Raw genomic sequence first — 19,933 nt, 5'->3', positions numbered from 1 at the left:
CATGGGGAGATTGGTTCCAGGACACCCCCATGTGTGAATACCAAAATCCAAGGATGTGCAAGTCCCTTATATAAAATAGCATACTACAGTTAGTCCTCCCTATCCCTGGATGTGGGACCAGTGGATATGGAGGCCAACTGTAATTTAAGACAGCTATAGCTGTCATTGAAGAGTGGTTTGGAGGTATAGTTTGGGGTTGTAGCTGTGGGACCAAGGGAAGGTAGTTAAGGGGTATTTAGAGGCAGAGTTGGGGGCTCTCGGAAGGGAAATTGGGGGGGGCGAGGTTTGTAATTGTTGGAGAGTAGCTTGGGATTAGAGTTGGGTATCACTGAAAGGGCACTTTGGGGATATTCTTGGGATTAAGAGGGCAGTTTGAGGGTAAAGTAGGGTCAGTTGGAAGGTTTGGGGATGAGGGTGAGGACCTGGTTGGGTAGTTTAGTGAGGAAGTTTGAGGAACAATAGTGTGGTTTGGGGATATAGTTGAAGGTTGGTGGGTACAGTCTGGGATGCAGTTTAGCGGCCTGTTTTGAGGTCTGGATGTCAGAGGGATTTTATGCGTTATAGTTGAGGAGCTATTAGTGGGTGATTGGGGGGCAGTGAAAGATCATTGGAATACTATTCTCAGCAATAAAAGGAACAAACTGCTGACACATGCTACAACATGACTGAACCTCAAAAACATTATGCTAAGTGAAAGAAGCCAAACACCAAAAATCCACATATTGGATTTAAAAGGCAAATCTATAGAGACAGAAAGTAGATTAGCAGTTGCCTGGGAGTGGGAATGGGAACAGAGATTTTTTTTTTCTTTTTTTAACATCTTTATTGGGGTATAATTGCTTTACAATGGTGTGTTAGTTTCTGCTTTATAACAAAGTGAATCAGTTATACATTTACATATGTTCCCATATGTCTTCCCTCTTGCGTCTCCCTCCCTCCCACCCTCCCTATCCCACCCCTCCAGGCTGTCACAAAGCACCGAGCCAATATCCCTGTGCCATGCGGCTGCTTCCCACTAGCTATCTACCTTACTACGTTTGTTAGTGTGTATATGTCCATGACTCTCTCTCGCCCTGTCACAGCTCACCCTTCCCCCGCCCCATATCCTCAAGTCCGTTCTCCAGTAGGTCTGTGTCTTTATTCCCGTCTTACCCCTAGGTTCTTCATGACATTTTTTTTTCTTAAATTCCATATATATGTGTTAGCATACGGTATTTGTCTTTTTCTTTCTGACTTACTTCACTCTGTATGACAGACTCTAGGTCTATCCACCTCATTACAAATAGCTCAATTTCGTTTCTTTTTATGGCTGAGTAATATTCCATTGTATATATGTGCCACATCTTCTTTATCCATTCATCCGATGATGGGTACCTAGGTTGTTTCCATCTCCGGGCTATTGTAAATAGAGCTGCAATGAACATTTTGGTACATGACTCTTTTTGAATTTTGGTTTTCTCAGGGTATATGCCCAGTAGTGGGATTGCTGGGTCATATGGTAGTTCTCTTTGTAGTTTTTTAAGGAACCTCCATACTGTTCTCCATAGTGGCTGAACCAATTCACATTCCCACCAGCAGTGCAAGAGTGTTCCCTTTTCTCCACACCCTCTCCAGCATTTATTGTTTCTAGATTTTTTGATGATGGCCATTCTGACCGGTGTGAGATGATATCTCATTGTAGTTTTGATTTGCATTTCTCTAATGATTAATGATGTTGAGCATTCTTTCATGTGTTTGTTGGCAGTCTGTATATCTTCTTTGGAGAAATGTCTATTTAGGTCTTCTGCCCATTTTTGGATTGGGTTGTTTGTTTTTTTGTTATTGAGCTGCATGAGCTGCTTATAAATTTTGGAGATTAATCCTTTGTCAGTTGCTTCATTTGCAAATATTTTCTCCCATTCGGAGGGTTGTCTTTTGGTCTTGTTTATGGTTTCATTTGCTGTGCAAAAGCTTTGAAGTTTCATTAGGTCCCATTTGTTTATTTTTGTTTTTATTTCCATTACTCTAGGAGGTGGGTCAGAAAGGATCTTGCTGTGATTTATGTCATAGAGTGTTCTGCCTATGTTTTCCTCTAAGAGTTTGGTAGTTTCTGGCCTTACATTTAGGTCTTTAATCCATTTTGAGCTTATTTTTGTGTATGGTGTTAGGGAGTGATCTAATCTCATACTTTTACATGTACCTGTCCAGTTTTCCCAGCACCACTTATTGAAGAGGCTGTCCTTTCTCCACTGTACATTTCTGCCACCTTTATCAAAGATAAGGTGTCCATATGTGCGTGGGTTTATCTCTGGGCTTTCTATCCTGTTCCATTGATCTGTCTTTCTGTTTTTGTGCTAGTACCATACTGTCTTGATTACTGTAGCTTTGTAGTATAGTCTGAAGTCAGGGAGCCTGATTCCTCCAGCTCCTTTTTTCATTCTCAAGATTGCTTTGGCTATTCGCGTTCTTTTGTTTTTCCATACAAATTGCGAAATTTTTTGTTCTAGTTCTGTGAAAAATGCCAGTGGTAGTTTGATAGGGATTGCATTGAATCTATAGATTGCTTTGGATAGTAGAGTCATTTTCACAGTGTTGATTCTTCCAATCCAAGAACATGGTATATCTCTCCATCTATTTGTATCATCTTTAATTTCTTTCATCAGTGTCATAATTTTCTGCATACAGGTCTTTTGTCTCCTTAGGTAGTTTTATTCCTAGATATTTTATTCTTTTTGTTGCAATGGTAAATGGGAGTGTTTTCTTGATTTCACTTTCAGATTTTTCATCCTTAGTGTATAGGAATGCCAGAGATTTCTGTGCATTAATTTTGTATCCTGCTACTTTACCAAATTCATTGATTAGCTCTAGTAGTTTTCTGGTAGCATCTTTAGGATTCTCTATGTAGAGTATCATGTCATCTGCAAACAGTGACAGCTTTACTTCTTCTTTTCCGATTTGGATTCCTTTTATTTCCTTTTCTTCTCTGATTGCTGTGGCTAAAACTTCCAAAACTATGTTGAATAACAGTGGCGAGAGTGGGCAACCTTGTCTTGTTCCTGATCTTAGTGGAAATGCTTTCAGTTTTTCACCATTGAGGATGATGTTGGCTATGGGCTTGTCATATATGGCCTTTATTATGTTGAGGAAAGGGGAACAGAGATTAAATGTATTTGGTGCCGCAACTAAGACCCGATGCAACCAAATTAATTAATTAATTAATTTAAAAAGGTATTTGGGGGCTTCCCTGGTGGCGCAGTGTTTGAGAGTCTGCCTGCCGATGCAGGGGACGCAGGTTCGTGCCCCGGTCCGGGAGGATCCCACATGCCGTGGAGCGGCTGGGCCCGTGAGCCATGGCTGCTGAGTCTGCGCGTCCGGAGCCTGTGCTCCGCAACGGGAGAGACCACAACAGTGAGAGGCCCGCGTACCACCAAAAACAACAACAAGGACAACAAAAACAAACAAACAAACAAACCAAAAACAAAAACAAAAAACAACAACAAAAAAGGTATTTGGGCATGAGGGATCTTATAGGGATAATGAAAATGCTCTAAAACTGGATTGTGGTGATGCTGCACACTTTGGTAACTTTACTAAAATAATTGAATTGAATTGCATGCTTAAAATGAGTGACATTTATGATACGCAAATTATACCTCAGTTAAGTTGTTTTAAGAAAAGATCATTGTCACAACAACGTGAATGTACTTAATGTCACTGAACTGTACACTTAAAAATGGTTAAAACGGTAAATTTTATGTTATAGATATTTTACCACAATAAAGAAAAATGTAATAACTGCAAAAAAAAAGATTGTTGGAGGATGCTTTGTAATATATTAGAGTCACTGAAGAATGAATTAGGGTGTGGATAAGAGTCATTGGAGGGCTTGAGGGACACATTTGGGGTCACTGGAGTATGATTTGGAGGTTCAGTTGGGTAACTACAGAAAGTTAGTGGTTATGGAGGTTTGTTGAGGACTGTTGGAGAGTCCCTCAACTTCGGGGTCGGAGTTTGGATCAGTGGAATGTGGTTTGGAGGTGGAGAGGGTGTTGGAGGGTAGTTTGAAGTGCGGCTGGGGGATCCACCTTGAGTAGTTGGGAGTACATGGGAGTTTTGCCAGGAGTGGGGTTGGTCAGTGGAAGGTTTGGTGGTGGTGGTGGTGGTGGGAGTTCATGGACCATGGTTTGGAGTTAGAGCACGTGACTGTTGGAATTGATCTGGCGTGCAGGTGGGTGCCACTCCAAAGGTAGTTGAGAATGTTTGGGGTGGTGTTGAGGGCTCTTTAGTGCCATTTGGGGATCAATAGAGTATGGTTAGGACGGTACATGGAGAGTGGTTTAGGGTCATGGAGGGTGTTTTGGGTGCATATTGGGGGTAGAGGGAGGGTGATTTGGAAGTGATCGTCGGAGGTTAACAGTTTCAGGGCTGATTGTAGATGGTTTGGGGGAACAACTTGGGGGTATTGGAGGGTAGCTTATTTGTACAGCTTGGGTGTCCAAGGAAGGCAGATTGGGGGTACTGCTTTGGGATCAATGGACAATAGTTTGGGGATACAATTTGGGAGATGATGGAGTGTGGTTTGGAGAGCATTTGGGGCACCGGAGGGTAGTTGGGGGAATTTAGAAGTGTGGTGGTGGCTGATAGAAGGCAGTCTGTGGGTAATTCTTGGGTGCTCATTGCGGGGTGAATTGGGGTGAGGGGCGCTAGTCTGATTACTGAGGGGGCGTGGCCTCGGTAGGGGACAGCTCCACGGCCCTCGAGAAAGCGTGTGCGCAAGCGCTCCGAACTGGTTCGCTCTTGGCGCTCCCAGGGCAGGGAAAAAAAAAAAAAAGAAAAGAAAAGAAAAAAAAAAACAAAAAAAGAAGACCCGAACTGGCGCCTGCGCACTTGGTCTCCGCCGCTGCTGTGGTCTCGCGCCCCGCCCCCTGTCTCTCCCCCCGCCACCCCGCCCCTCCAGGCTCGCGCTCAGCGGCGGAGGTGGCGGTGCCGCTGGGAGCGGACAGACCTGAGTTGAAGGTGGGGGGCCGGGGTCCACTGCCCTCGGCCGAGCGGCTGCTACCCTCCCACCCTCCCCGCGCCCCCCGTCTGGCCCCCAGGGTTAATAGTCGCACGGCCGAACGCGGCCCACAGGCAGGGCGCGGAAGGGTAGTAGGCACGAGCCCGGGAACGAGCTGGGGGCAGCGAGGGAGGGGCGCTCCCACCACTCTTTCAGGCCTGCACCGACCCCGCCTACGCCGCGGGGCGAGGACCCTCGGTGAGTAACGCCCGCTTGGGGTTGGAAGGGAGGAGACGGCGGGGTGAAGGCCCGGAAACGCTGACCTGCGATGTACCTGCTCGTGCACCCCCGACCTCTGACCCCGTGGTCTCCCCCTCGACCCCTGTCTTACCTGGCTACATCTTTTTTTAACCTCGAACCCCGGCCAGTCTTGGCCTCAGGAGCTCTGGTCTGACCCCTGACCTAACCATATTTTGGCCTGGTGTGATCCTCAACCCCTGTTTTGTACCTCTAAATCCAGTCCTGACCCCAAACCCCATCCAGTTATGTTCTCAGCATCCTTGACCTGACCCCAGATCCTTGCCTGACCCTGTTCCATCTCTGAAGCTCATCGTGCCTTGTCTTGATCTCCCCAGTTTCTGTCCTGATGCTTGACCTGCCTATTCTCTTGTCCAGTCCCTGAACGCCTTCCAGTCATGTCCTGTACCCCTAACCCCAGTCTGATCCAGGTCTGTCCCAATTCCTGACCTCTGACTTATGTACTTTCTCACCACCCAGTACTATCCCCCGGGTCCCCCTCCTGTCTCCTGAACTCCATCCTGGCCCACCACCTTTAGACTGTCCCTCTTGCCTCCTGCCATGTCCCTGCCCCCAAACCTATGCTGTTTTCCCTTGTCTTCTCTTGGCCCATCACTGTCCTCATTCCTATTCTCATTCTGTCGTGGTCTTTTCCTGTTCCTTACCTCCACCCTGAACCTGCTCTTTTCCCTATCCTCTTCCTTGAACCGCTGTCTTGGCCTGTCCCCCATCATGTCTTCTGACTACCGTTTTATACTGATCCTGATCCCTGCCCTCCTCTTTTGTCCCCTACTATCCCCTACTTTTTCTCTGGCCTTTGTCCATCCTAGCCCCTGGCCAGTGTCCTGGATTCTTCTCTGTCTTATCTTTTGACCTCCATCCTACAACTCTGATTCTGTTTTGTCCCTTATACCCCTTCCTGTCCTGAGTCTTCATTCTGCCCCAACCCCAGGCCCCTGTTTTGCCCCTTCCCATGCCCCTTCACGCTGTTCAGATCTCCCTCCTTCGTAACACCCACTTTCCATCTCCTCTGAGCCCAGAAGGACAGGGGTTCCATTATACCCTGGCCATGAACTTGGAGGTTCCACTGTACCTATTATCTCTGAAATTCATCCCAAATGCTTCTTTTAGCATGAGCAAGAGCAAGCAGCCTTGTGGGCCCCGTGAGGCTGAGGGAGTTTTCACATGTGATTTCCCCCACCCAGTGATCTCACACAGAGCTTGCATTTCTCTCCCTGCCCCAGGAGGGCATGGAACTCTTCCTGTGCCCCCTACCCTCTCCAAGTGTGAAAGAACACCCTAAATTATTCAATGACTCTCTGGGAGTCTTTGAGGTCTGGGTCATGTTTCCAGCCTTGCTAGGTTGGGGGCTGCCCCATGTAGGGGTGGGGGACTCAGGGGTATGTGTGAGTCTTCTAGATCACGTTACCCCCGTCTCCTGGTCTTGATCCCAGGTGCAGTGATCCCTGCTTTTCTGGCCTGGAAAAAAGTCCATCCTAGGCCAGAGGCTTCAGGGCTTGGTAGGGGTAGGATGGGGGCAGGAGTTTATCCTCCTCCTGTCAGCAGTAAGCAGTACAAATCTTGATGCTGAGTCCATTCTACCTCTGTGGGCAGGTCTGTGTGTATTGGGGGGGCTCTGTTAGAATCAGGCTCATCCAGTAGTGACAATAACAACAACAAGAAAAATAAGAAGTTCTCTTACTGTCTGAATCACCTTGATTTTGAGGACAGACAGGGAGAATTTGAATAGTGAGGAAGTAACATGTCATTCAATTATGTTTTATTACCGTATTTCTCATAGAGAATAGTGAGAGTTTGAATAATGAAATATCAGACCTGTTTCATTTATCCAAAACAGGTATCCAAACCTATTAATAACAGCACATACATCCGTCACTGTCCCAGTATATTTGGTACACAAGTTCTGAGAGGGAGAGTTTGGATAGTTCAGACAGTGAAAGATATTAAGTTATCTGAAGTTATTTTGTTTTTGCATTTTGCAGAGTGAGAAATGTAGGGAGAATTCAGATAACGAGGGGTAATGGCTCTAACTCAGAAATGTATTCAAATCTATTCATTTTCCTGTGCTCCAGTGGCAAGAGTTGGGATAGTAAGGGTACCGCATTATATAAATGTATTTGGTTCCTCTATTTTGCCTGGTGAGTAAGGAAAGCTCAGAGAGTGAGGGATACCAGTCCTATCTCAAAAATGTATCCGAATCCATTCAGTTCCTGTATTTGGATAGTGAGAGTTCAGACAATTTTTCTGAATATATTTGGTTCCTGCATTTTTGATGTTGAGGAGGGAGAGGTTGGATAATGAGGGAAAACAGCTCTGTTTCAAATATGTCTGGTTTGGCAAGTAAGGAGGGTTCTATATCTGGGCGGCAAGTGGGGAGGGTTTCGAGGCTGAGGGATACCAGCTGTGTCTCAAAGTGTGTGTATTTGTGTGTGTGTGTGTGTGTGTGTGTTTGATTCCTGAGTTCGGACTGGGAGGAATACTTGTAATTATGTATGACATATTACATATACATATTGAGCACTTACCGTGGGCCAGGCACTGTCCTAAGCAATCTTTGAATGTCTTAGCTCCTGTCATGCTCCCAACCCCCCTGTGAGTTTTATACTGCTGTCAGCACCCCTATTTTACAGATGAAGACATTGAGGCACAGAGAAGTTGAGTGACTTGTCCAAGCAGTCACACAGCCGGGAAGTGGCAGAGCTGGGTTGAATCTCAGACCCACCACTTGCTAGCCCTATGGGAGGCCACAGGAGGCTCAGGTCCCCGCTGGGGTGGGGCTTAGAGGTGGTTGTCTTCCAGACTGTTAAAAGCTGTGGACCAGGGCAATGATGTGTGTGGTGACTCCGCCTTGCCTGGCCCAAGAGACCCAGTTACCTGCTCTTCCCTCCTTACTCTCGCCCCAGCCCACCTCTGCCTGAGTTTATTATTGTAGTTATTAACAGTTGTTAATGATGTGGTATGAGTTTTCTTGCACTTTGAAATGTCTTCTAAAGTTACTTTGGCCTCCATTGGCTCTGTTAGCACCGTTTCCAAATGCAGAAATCTAAGCCTTGAGACTCAGTCTGCATTGCTGGCCAGATACACTTGTCCCTCTCGGCTCTGATTTTTTTTTTGGCCGTGCCACACGGCTTGTAGGATCTTAGTCCCCCGACCAGGGATCGAACCCGTGCCCCCTGCAGTGGAAGTGCAGAGTTCTAACCACTGGACCACCAGGGAATTCAGCTCTGATTTTATAAACATCCCCCTTCCCAGCCTCCTTGGTGTCCCATAAGAGGTGGGAGAGGCCATGGCTGAGAGGACACTCCCCACCAACACCCAGCTGCCCACCTTGTGGCTGCTGCCTCCATCAGCCCCAGGCAGTGAAGGGAGGGAGAAGGGGGGTGATGAAAGGGGCCTTTGGGTCCCGTGCCGGAAATCTCACACCCAGAAAGAAAGGTGGGCAGGGTGGCGGGAAGCCTCAGTAACACGTACACTGGGGTACACTGGGCATTGCTGATACAGAGCAAGTTCCTCTCCAGGCTTGGCCCACCTGCCAATTGGAGAGGGAGCTTTCCTCACTCTGCTCTATCACATCTTGGCGTGGGCTGCTGTCGGGGCCTGGGTTGGGCTTGGGCCCTGAGGTCACAGAGCAGATGGTCCCAAATGGAGCTCAAGATGTGTGGTGTGTGCCAGGGCAGGCCCGAAGCCCAGGTGGTGGTGTGGGGGAAACAGTACATCGCAGAGACTTAGAGCCCTCCATTTCCTTGACTCCTGACCAGAAATGCCCCAGGAGGTTGGGGGAGGAACTGGGGAGACCCAGCCTGGATGTGAAGAAGCATGAGCCCCGTTTCCCACTCCTCCTCCCGTGCAGGAGTTGCCTCTGTCAACTTGCAACCCAGGACCCAGCCCCCTGAGTTCTGATTCTACCTGCTCTCATGACTCTGTGATCAGAATCGGGCCTCTTCACTTCTGCGAGCCCCAGATTTCATCTCTCCAAGTTGGCTATGAGGAGCTGGGTCTGTGCCATCCTCCCAGGTTTGTAGGGGTCAGGAGGGGTTAAACCACCAGTGTGTTTCTTCCATTTGCTAGGATGATTTCTTCTGAAGCTGCAGAAGGTGGTAGGGTCTTGAGACATGGTCTCTCCTTAGAAAAGTGGACCTTGTCTGTCCCAACTTGGGAAACTATTACCCCAGTGAGGGTGGGAATTGCCCTAAGACCTTCTCCCACCCCTGCCTTGCCCTGGGAGGAAAGGGTAGGGGTGTCAGGAACGTGGAGTGCTGCCAAGAGACGCACACCCGAGGTACCCCAAGTCCTCTCCTGTGCTTACAACTCCCCAGACCTCCATCCCTTGGCTCCCAGGTAGTACCCTAGGGTGGACAGGGTCTGATCTGGGTACTTGGACAGCACCAGAGGCAGTCGCCACTCCCACGACATTTAGCCCTTCTTCCTCAGTCCTCTGTTAGGTGTATGGGGTGAGGGGGGAGGTCCAGGCTCTCTTCTTGGCCGTGCTGGACACCCTGAGGGGACTTGGCTCCAAGACAGCTCCTAAGGGTGGCCGGAGCCCTGGTGTCAGCCAGGCAAGGGTTAAAAGGTATGGGCCGGCCCAGTCCCTGGCCAGGTAGGCTGGGCCATTGCCTAGTGGGAGGCGGCCTAGGCATCCGCCACTGCGCTCACCCACTTATTGCCACTACCAGCCGGAGCAGGGCCTGGTCGATACAACTATTTTTTTTTGAGGTACCTGAGACCACTCCACAGCACCTCTCTGCTCTGGCATTGGTGAGCACCTGGGAACAATGGGCCCAGGGGCGAGGGGTGGGGGGGAGAAGGGCACAGGGTGTGCTGAAGTTCCCTGCGGGAGAGAGCCAGGTCTATGTGAGAGGCACAGCGAGGAAGGAGGGCCTGGCTAGAGGGGCGAAGCCTAAAATGTCCAATTTCCTTTCCTGGCATGAAGCTAATTCCTTGCCGGAAGTGGACGAGGGGAAGGGATGGGGGAGAAGAGAAGCCAGCGTCCCCCTTCTCTACTCCCCGCTACTTCCTCTCCCCCTTCCTCCCCTGCAGGGGTAGCCTCTGCCCTCCTTCAACCTGGGGCCTAGCCCTCTAGGAAAGCCCAGACTAGGCTGTTGAGAAACTACTTCCCAGCACCTGCCTGGTCCTCCACACTGTTCCCCTAGAGTGAGGGCAGTGGGGGAGGACCTCTGGGGCGGTGTGGGGAACAGTCCCAGACATTGGGAGTTTGTATTTGCTCCGAAGGTGGTGGGATGTGGAAATGGGGGTCCCACTGAGGTGTTGGGGTGCCACCCAGGTGAGGTGTCTTGCTTGTAAACAGTCATTACAGCCAGGAATTTCTTTCTCGGCTGTGGTGTCAGAAGGGCAGACCTGAAAAACCTGCTGGGCCCGCCTCTGGGTGTGGGGGGTGCCCTCTGCAGCTATCTTGCTGCAGCCCATCCTGGGACGGGACAGGGACACAGGGTCACCAGTGGGGAGACCCAGGGGCTGGTGTGGGGGTGTGTTGGGGAGGGGACTGCTGGGATTCCCCCTTCTCACCATCTTTGGGTGGGAACCAGGCAGTCCCAGGACCCCAGGCCAATATGCAGAGGGTAGGTGAGCAGAGGCAGAGGCTTGGGAGTGGGTGTGAGCATGTTGGGGGTGTGGAGCGTGGACCCTGCCCGATGACCCCATGACTCAGGCCCTAGCTATGTCCCTGAGGTCAGGCTGACAGGGTGGAGTCGGTGTTCCTGCCTGTACCCCATGTGGACTTCCAGGATGCCACGAGCTCCCAGGGAAAGAAGGCTCGAGACATCCCAGTATGGGATGTGGGACCAATCCTGGTGAACGGGCCCACTGGGGAGGAGTTGAGGTTCCTGTTGAGGTGGAGGAAGGTTTAGAGTTCCTCAAACCCAAATGGGGGCTGGGGAAGAAGGAACCCCAGGAGCTGAGGGGCAGAGGAGGCTAAGCTGGGACCTCAAGGAAAGCCTGCCATGCCGCCAATGTCAGACCTTGGAGGGGGGTGGTGAGGGCATGTGAGCACCTCTGCAGGGCACATGCTGCTGCCTGGATGTGCAAAAAGGCTTTAGGGACTGACCCCGCCCCTGATGTTGAGGACAAGGAGCCCCTGCTTTGTGGGAGGGGCACAGACCCCATGGGGTGGGTAGGAGCACTGCTGATAAGCTGGTGGCACCCTATTAGCAGCTTGGCCACACCCCCAATGCATAGATGGGGAAGGGGCTTGAACCCATCCCTCCGTGGCTGCCTGGGTCTTCACACCTGGCCACCATGTCATGACAAAATGCGAGGCAGGTGGGGATGGGACCTCTCTGGCCTCATGAGGTCCTCCCAATCGCCTGCCACCGAGGTCAGGCCAGGTGGTGGGAGGTGATGTCACCTGGCTGCCCAGCTGGGGACTGAGCAGGCTGTGGGACAGAGGGAGCAAACTCCAGAGGAAGGGATGAGGGCAGGGCTGGCAGCCAGCCAAGGCCGGCTCCATGATCATCCAGGGTGTCTGGAGGCAGAGGAGGAGGCAGGAGGCAGTCAGCTTGTTATCTGCAGCTGTGGGCTCTGCCACTCCCAGTCCCAGCAGGCTGACTTCCCTGTGCCGGGTGCAGGACAGGCTGGCATGTGGGGAGGGGCTGGAGGGGTCCTGAGGCCAAGTGAATGCTCTCCCTGCTGCACCAGGGCCGCGGGATAGAGTTGGGACAAGTAGCGACCCACAGACCACAGTCATTCTTTTATTCACCCAGCAGACTCTCATTGAGCACTTGATGTGTGCACAGAAGTGTTCTGAGTGCCAGAGATACTGATACATTTTCTGTCCTCCTAAATATACAAGGGAGGCACAGTCTTGTTTGACAGCAGTTGTGAGGGGACAAAATGTGGGGGCCCACCTTTGGAAGTGACACTGAAGCCCCAGAATGTAAGAGAGAACCAGGGGCTGGAGTGGCGAGAGGTGAAAAGTGCACTCCGGACAGCAGTGGCAGCCTGCACAAAGGCCTGGAGGCCTGGTGGGCTGGGAGCTTATGAGGGATTGGTGGGGTTCAGCACCTCTAGTGAGGGGGAGTGTTGGACCGGAGGGGTGGGCCTGGCTGCATCTGTAGCCAAGGGCAGGTTATTTCATCTCTTTGTGTCTTACTCTCCTCATCTCTAAAATGGGGGTAATAATAATCACGGAACGGCCATCACAGGGTGGTTGTGAAGATTAAATGTGGCATAGAACGTAACTGTTCCAGGCACCCAGGTGCTTAATAAATGCCTACTGTTCTTGTAGTTGGTTGAATCTGTACCATTAATTCTCCCTTCCCAGGCAAGACTCCTGACTGTGGCCCATGGGCCTCTGAGGAGGCATTGTAAGTCCGCCCAGCTCCCCACTTGCTGTGCTCCCACTCAATGGGAAGGGAACAAAGGTACCAGGGCCTTGACATTGACACAGATTATGAGAGGGCAGGCCAAGCAGTTGGGCGGGGTCAGGGTACCCCTCATTCCCAGCTGGGGTGTGGGAACCTGGGTAGAGGGGGCAGTTGGCGGTGCACACTGGATGTGCTTCCTCAGTGGCTCCCGTGCATCACTGCTAGGCCTTGTCCAGCCATCAGCCACAGCCTCTTGACAACACCAGGATGGAAGTCAAAGGTCAGCTGATCAGCTCTCCCACCTTCAGTGCCTCAGGTTAGTATCTGGTTCCCCCTCCTGCTGCCTCCTCCCCTGCTCTGAGTCACCACCTGCCCACTGGGGAAGGGTTGGTCCCTGGCCCCACAGCTGCTGCAGGCTGCCCTGATTGCCCCCCGATCTTTGCTCCCTCTGTGTCCAGCTGCCCTGTTTGGAGAGGCTGCCCCCCAGGTGAAGTCAGAGCGTCTGAGGGGGCTGCTCGACCGTCAGCGGACCCTGCAGGAGGCCCTGAGCCTGAAACTTCAGGAGCTACGAAAAGTGTGTCTCCAGGAGGCGGTGAGGGCCGTACCCTAAGGGTGTCAGTGGGGGAGGAGCAGGCACGAGGTAGGCAGACTGCGGTGGTGATGGCTGAGCCACTTGTCCGAGGTATAGATTCCCCAAAGCTCAGCTTGCATGTCTGAGAATCAATAAAATATGGTGATATTTTGCCACCATCCCCTATCAACAGTTTGAAATCCAAAAAACCTCAGAAACAAAACAAAACAAGTTATTTCCAAAACTTGGCAGTGAAACCTGACCTGAACTGACATGGGGTGATTTATAGTTTCGATTTACCCCCCTTGCTGTGAACGTCCACACCGTTTGCCAGAAATAATAATGCAGTTCAGAGCATGCAGCCCAGGCCCTGAATGGAATGTCATATAATATGCAGTGTACAGATGGTGTCACCTTTATAAAAACTATGAAATTCTGTATTCCAAAGCAGGTCTCCCTGCCTCCCGTGCCCACTGCCCTGGGGACTTGGGCCATTGAGGGGCTGAGAGTCTCTGCTGCACACCCACCTGGTGGAGAATTGGGAGGAGGAAGAGAAATAACAGGCATGGGTGCTGAGCAGGGCTGGGCTCCTAGTAGGACTTCTGTACCTTCGGGGGTCGTTACTGCTTTGCCACATCCCCCCAACTAACCCTTGGTAGTCTCTGACCCCTGCCCCCGCCCAGGAGCTGACTGGCCAGCTGCCCCCCGAGTGCCCACTGGAGCCTGGTGAACGGCCCCAGTTGGTCCGCCGGCGGCCGCCTGCAGCCCGCGCCTACCCTCCACCGCACCCCAATCCAGCACACCACTCCTTGTGCCCTGCCAAGGTGAGCAGATGGGCGTGCAGAGCAACATGGGGGTGGGACAGGAGCCCGGAGGAAGCCGAGAGCGGGTTGCAGCCAGGAGAAGGAGAGGCTAAGGTGAGGAGGGAAGGAGCTTGAGGGAGGTGGGTTCCAGGTCTGAGAGAGGATGCTGGTCCCTGTCAGGATAGGCCTCTCACCCCCAGGAAGATGAAGAGGCCCAGCCCTAATCCACACAGGCCCTGCCCCCAGGGGGAGAATAGGCCACCCCCAGGAGGGGCAGGCCCCGCCTGCAGCGTAGCTGGGCTCTGCCGCCACTTGGTCCTGGTGCTTGGCCATTTCCCTTTCCAACATTTGGTCCTGTCCCACCCTCTCGGGTAGGCCCCGCAGGAGCTGGCGCTCGAGGCCCTGGAGCGCGAAGTGTCAGTGCAGCAGCAGATTGCGGCAGCTGCCCACCGCCTGGCCTTGGCCCCTGAGCTCAGCGCCGAGCAGCGCCGACGTCGGCGCCAGGTCCAGGCAGATGCTTTGCGGAGGCTGCATGAGCTGGAGGAGCAGCTCGGGGACGTCCGGGCCCACCTGGGTCTCCCGGGGATCCCGCCGCCCCAGCCCCTGCCGCTATCCAGTGGGGCAGTTGTCGTTGCCCAGGGAGTCTGCCTGGGCACGCGCCTCGCTCAGCTCAGCCAAGGTGAGCCAGGCCCTGTCACCACACCGATGAAAGCGGGAAGGTGGGCATTGGCTAAGGGACATGGTAGAGGTGGAGTGGGTGAGCAGCCAGTGAAAAGTGGGAGGTAGGTAGAACTTAAGGGACCCTACGAGCAAGACGAATTGTGTAAACTGGCTCCTGGGCAAGGGTGGGGCCATTGGGAATAGGCATCAGGAAAGTGAGGGACCAAGCCTCTGGTGGTCTTGGATTTAGGTAAAGGTGGATGCTTGGGAAGTGTACGGGATGGGGAGGAGACGGCCCAGTGGTGTAAGGGGATGGCGCCCAGACCTTGCATTGATAGGCCGGGGTCTCCCCTTCTTATCTGTAGAGGACGTAGTCCTGCACTCGGAGAGCAGCTCCCTCTCAGAGTCTGGGACCAGCCATGATAATGGTGAGGACCCCTGTCTCCCAAATCCGCCCATTTTTTGATGCTTAGCCCCCACCCTCCCTCTTCAGCTCCTCTTTAGCCATGACCCATCCTCCAATGGAGCCCCCATTTTCTTTGCTTCAGTCCCCCCACCCCACCCCATCAGCCCCGGTTCCTGCCTCATCCCTTAGCTCTTCCTCAGCCTGTCCTACCTGCTTAGCCCTCTGCCCCTCCCTACCTCCCTAGCCCCTGCCCTTTGCTTTGCCCACAACCCTTCAGGCACCCTCCCATTGGATTCTCCCCCACTTTCTCCCTTCCACTCAGAGGAGCCCCGTGGCTGCTTCCCTCTGGCTGAGCGCCCTTCACCACCGAAGGCCTGGGACCAGCTGCGGGCAGTATCTGGGGGCAGCCCTGAGCGGCGAACCCCGTGGAAACCACCCCCGTCAGATCTCTATGGGGATCTGAAGAGCCGGCGGAACTCCGTGGCCAGCCCCACCAGGTGAGGGTGAGCCCCTCCCCTCCTTCCCCAGGAGCCAGGAGTGGGAGCTGAGCCTGGGCTGGCAGGAGGGCCTGCTGCTAGGTACAGTCTCTAACCTGGACCCCCACCTATGCCTGCTCGTCTCTGTCTAGCCCCACACGCTCGCTGCCCAGGAGTGCCTCCAGTTTTGAGGGGCGAAGTGTGCCTGCCACCCCTGTCCTCACCCGGGGCGCTGGCCCCCAGCTCTGCAAGTAAGTGGACTCTGAGGGTGAGATTGAAGACCAGAGGAGGGAACCGGTAGTTCTAACTGGGCGTGTTGGGGAGAGCATTATCAAAGGGTGTGGGACATGAAAGACTGGGCTTTGAATCTATCAGTTTTATTCTGATCTTCTATGTAGGTTGTATGAAAATGCAAGAATTTTATTTTTGTTTCAGACCTTTTTTTCATAATGCACCCTATTGCATGATAAAGAAATATAGGTAAAATATCTTTTGGAATATGCCATATGTGTATAATCACATTATAAATAAAAATTTTTTAATTGACCAAAAAAAAAAAAAGAGAGAAGAAAAGAAAGGCTGAGTTTTGAAAGGTGAATAGGAGTTGTCTTGGTGGAGAAGGGGGTGGGGATCTGGGGCAGAAGCACCAAAGTTTGAGAATGAGCTTTTCTGTACATTTTGGGCAAGTCATTTCCCTTCTCTGAATCTTTGTCTCCTCATTTGTGAAATGGGGATAATAATATCTGCCTGTGGAAGATACTGTAGGCATAAATGAGTTCTGGTTAACATGTACCACGTACCTACCATCTGCTAGGAATCAGTGCTTTACTTGGTATCAAACTCATTTAATTGTCACAACATCCCTGTGAGGTAGGTGCTATTATTATTCCCATTTTAGAGATGACGAAACTGAGACACAGAGAGGTTAAGTAACTTGCTAGTAAACTGAAGACCTGGTATTTGAACCCAGGCAAGTTTGACTCAAGAGTCCATACTTTTAACCATGGTACTCTACTACTTCTTAAACAAATACGCACTTACTAAGTGCCTACTTTTTCCGGGCTGTGAACAAAACAAAGTCCCCATTCTTGTGACACTTGCATTCTATGAATAGTGGCTGTTGGGATGATAGTTTTGGGTGGTTCATACACATGATGGGACAGAGGATTCAGGAAGGGTCTTGAATTCCTGGCCTAAGGTTTAGGACCTCATGTTAGAGGAGGCGGGGAGCCCTGAGAAGCACCTTAGCAGGGAATGAGGGGTCAGATGTGTTAGGAAGAGCCCTCCGCCCTCCCCTGCTAGTATTTCCTCTTGAGCCCTACACACACTTACATCTCCCTCGGAGCTAACAGTCCCAGGCAGCCCCGTACATTGTTAACCCCTCGGCTCCCCAGTCCGTGGCAGAACCTCTGCTGCTCTTTACAGGCCACTACCTCTCACCTTTATACACACAGCTGCTAATCCTGGGCCCATTTTGGAGGTGTGGAAGTGAAGGCTCAGAGAGAGGCAGGATAGGGAGGGCACTCATCCCATCTCCCTGATATTTCTGACCCTTCTCCCATCACCCCCACCTCTGCGCCCCCAGACCTGAAGGCCTCCATTCTCGCCAGTGGTCCGGCAGCCAGGACTCCCAGATGGGCTTCCCCCGGGCGGACCCTGTCTCCGACCGTGCCTCCCTCTTCGCAGCTCGCACCCGCCGCAGCAATAGCTCCGAGGCCCTGCTGGTGGACCGGGCAGCTAGTGGGGGAGCTGGCTCCCCGCCTGCACCTCTGGTTCCCCCTGCCACTGGTCCCCCAGCCTGCAAGAGCAGTGAGGTGCTATATGAGCGCCCCCAACCAACTCCTGCCTTCTCCTCCCGCACGGCTGGCCCCCCAGACCCTCCCCGGGCTGCCCGGCCCAGCTCAGCCGCCCCTGCCTCCCGCGGGGTCCCCCGGCTCCCGCCTGTGTGTGGGGACTTCCTCTTGGACTACTCCCTGGACCGGGGCCTGCCCCGCGGTGGCAGCGGGACAGGCTGGGGGGAGCTGCTGCCCACAGCTGAGGTCCCAGGACCCCTCTCTCGCCGGGATGGGCTCCTCACCATGCTCCCAGGCCCACCACCTGTGTATGCAGCTGACGGCAGCAGCCCCCTCCTCCGCAGCAAGGACCCCCACAGCCGTGCCACCCGCACCAAGCCCTGTGGCCTGCCCCTGGAGGCCGCTGAGGGCCCAGAGGTGCATCCCAACCCTCTGCTGTGGATGCCCCCACCCGCCCGTATCCCCCCAGCTGGTGAGCGCAGCGGCCACAAGAACCTTGCCCTGGAGGGACTGCGGGACTGGTACATCCGGAACTCGGGACTGGCCACAGGGCCCCAGCGCCGGCCTGGGCTCCCCCACATGGGCCCGCAGCACCCGCCCTTCCTCCACGCCCGCTGCTATGAGGTGGGCCAGGCGCTGTATGGGGCCCCCAGCCAGGCGCCACTCCCGCACTCAAGGAGTTTCACGGCGCCCCCTGTCTCCGGCAGGTATGGGGGGTGCTTTTACTGATGGGTAGGGGTCTCTTGAGGCAGATGGCAAAGGTGTCCAGGCCAGGGAGCCAGCTAGTCATGGTAGCTAATGACATGGACCATGAGAGAAGTAGGTGCAGCCTTGGCCCGGGGTCACTGGGCCCTGCCTGACTCGCATTAGTCCGTGGGGTCTCGGTGGAGGGGTATCTTGGGTCCTGGTAGCAGCAGTTCTTCACCAAGCTAATACAAGAATTTTAATATTTGAACAACCAGTGCATGTCAGCTGAAAATGAGCCTTGAAACTAGGGTGCTGGGAGGAAGGGACGTCCTGTGCCCCTTGCCTTTTTCTTCCTCTTTTCACCACGCCCCACGCTTGCGAGCCTAAAGGTGCTGTCCTGTGCCTGCCTCCACCTCTTTAACGAGCCTCTTTTCCTCTCTCTTTCTGTGTCTTGTCCGTCTTTTCCTCTCTCCTCTGTCTTCCCACCCTGTCCTCCGGATTCCTGCTACCCCTTCTAAAGATACTACGCGGACTTCCTGTACCCCCCGGAGCTGAGCGCTCGTTTAAGTGACCTGACGCTAGAGGGGGAGCAGTCCTCCGATTCTGACCCCCAGACCCCGGGGACACTGGTCTGACCCCTTCTCATATGCCCCTTGTTGGCCTGGGAATGACTTTAGTCTGGGGAGCACACAGCTGACCTCGCTGAGCCCTGGGGTGTGGCTGCTCTCGGTCCTGGGGGGCACCAATGTGATCTTCCAAGGCCCCTGGCTCCCCGTGGGCCCACGAAGGTGTCTGACACCCTGTGTCTCCTCTCACACTGTGCTGGGGACTGGGGGCCCTCCGCCAGCTTAAAAGAGAGGAGAGGGGATGATGTAATGGGAACTCCAAGCCCCTTCCTCCATTTCTGTTTACAGTTGTGATCTAGGTATTCACTGTCTTCCCTCAACACTAGACGTTTTATAAAAAAGGAAACTGTGATCTCGTCCTGGTTGGGTTCATTCCTGTCCCCATGACCAGCCTGTTCCATTCAGAAGCCCCCTCCACAAAACAAACCATATAGGGTCTCAGGGCCCACTTTGGGGCAGCCAGGAGACTCTGGTGTGAACAGAACTCCCTGCCACCCCCCACTGGGGCAGTTTTTCTTGGGGAGGTGCCCACATTTGGAAGGAATGAAGTCTCTGCCCACATTTGGAAGGAATGAAGTCTGGGTGGGGGGCTTGTGTTCATTTTCTCTCCCCCAGGGTGCCTGAAGGCGCCCCAGTCCCTGTCTGCCTGTCTGTGCCCGCTGCCTCTGCCCACAGAGTGAGACGACCCAGCCTTTGGCGGCAGCCTCCTCTGCCCCGACTATCCGCAATCAGGAGGCCCCGCAGGAGGACCAAAGGGCAGAACCACTGGGTGTGTTGTGTCCTGGGATGTAGCGGTGGTGGAACCTGGCGTCTGGTAGATGCCAATGAAATCCTCAAGTGACGTCTCGCCACGGGTTATGTCACACCTTCCTTGGCTTTCCTTCCATCCACCACTTTTTAAACAAATCCACACAAGCTGTGTTTTCTATGATACCTGTCTGTGGCTTTCTGGAGCTGGGGGTTCCCCTACCCCCTTTACCTAGTGTTAAACTTTTCTTTTTGTACTTATGGATCTGGGCCCAAGACACTACCCACACTGGAAGGGGATTTCTATAATAAATGTGTAAACTGAACCCATGCATTGCTTCCCTGTCTGCCTTGCCTTGGGGGCCCACATCTTTAGCTAAGACTAGGTAATGTATTTTTACAAGAAAAAAATATATAGCATCATGGAAACAGCCTGTGATAATGTCATCTGCTTTGGTTTTACTTGCTTTGTGATGTGGGGCAACTTCTTTGCCTGTCCGTGCTCAGATTCCTAGCCAAGAGCTCTTAGTAATACAAATGCGGGCAGCAAAC

At 52.8% G+C, this 19,933-nt stretch overlaps 1 protein-coding gene across 9 annotated transcripts; it reads left to right on the top strand.

Annotated features, from left to right (window-relative positions):
- Window positions 1-4,842: 4,842 nt before the first annotated feature.
- CCDC120 (coiled-coil domain containing 120) lies at window positions 4,843-19,706 on the top strand. Of its 9 annotated transcripts, none has more exons than XM_060292663.2 (12): window positions 4,843-5,233; window positions 9,144-9,307; window positions 12,570-12,612; window positions 12,838-12,928; window positions 13,071-13,204; window positions 13,867-14,007; window positions 14,362-14,665; window positions 15,012-15,074; window positions 15,375-15,549; window positions 15,681-15,779; window positions 17,114-18,028; window positions 18,529-19,706. In XM_060292663.2, the coding sequence occupies exons 4-12, from the start codon at window positions 12,880-12,882 to the stop codon at window positions 18,641-18,643; spliced, it is 1,995 nt and encodes a 664-aa protein (XP_060148646.1). In that variant the 5' UTR covers window positions 4,843-5,233; window positions 9,144-9,307; window positions 12,570-12,612; window positions 12,838-12,879; the 3' UTR covers window positions 18,644-19,706. The 9 variants fall into 9 exon arrangements, with proteins under 9 accessions (XP_060148646.1, XP_060148645.1, XP_060148651.1 ...); XM_060292662.2 differs by having other exon boundaries at window positions 12,570-12,669; XM_060292668.2 differs by lacking the exon at window positions 9,144-9,307 and having other exon boundaries at window positions 12,570-12,669.
- Window positions 19,707-19,933: the final 227 nt, after the last annotated feature.

The sequence above is a fragment of the Globicephala melas genome, chromosome X (genome assembly GCF_963455315.2).
Source record: "Globicephala melas chromosome X, mGloMel1.2, whole genome shotgun sequence".
NCBI lineage: Eukaryota > Metazoa > Chordata > Mammalia > Artiodactyla > Delphinidae > Globicephala > Globicephala melas.
This window is presented reverse-complemented; position numbering and strand designations above follow the sequence as displayed.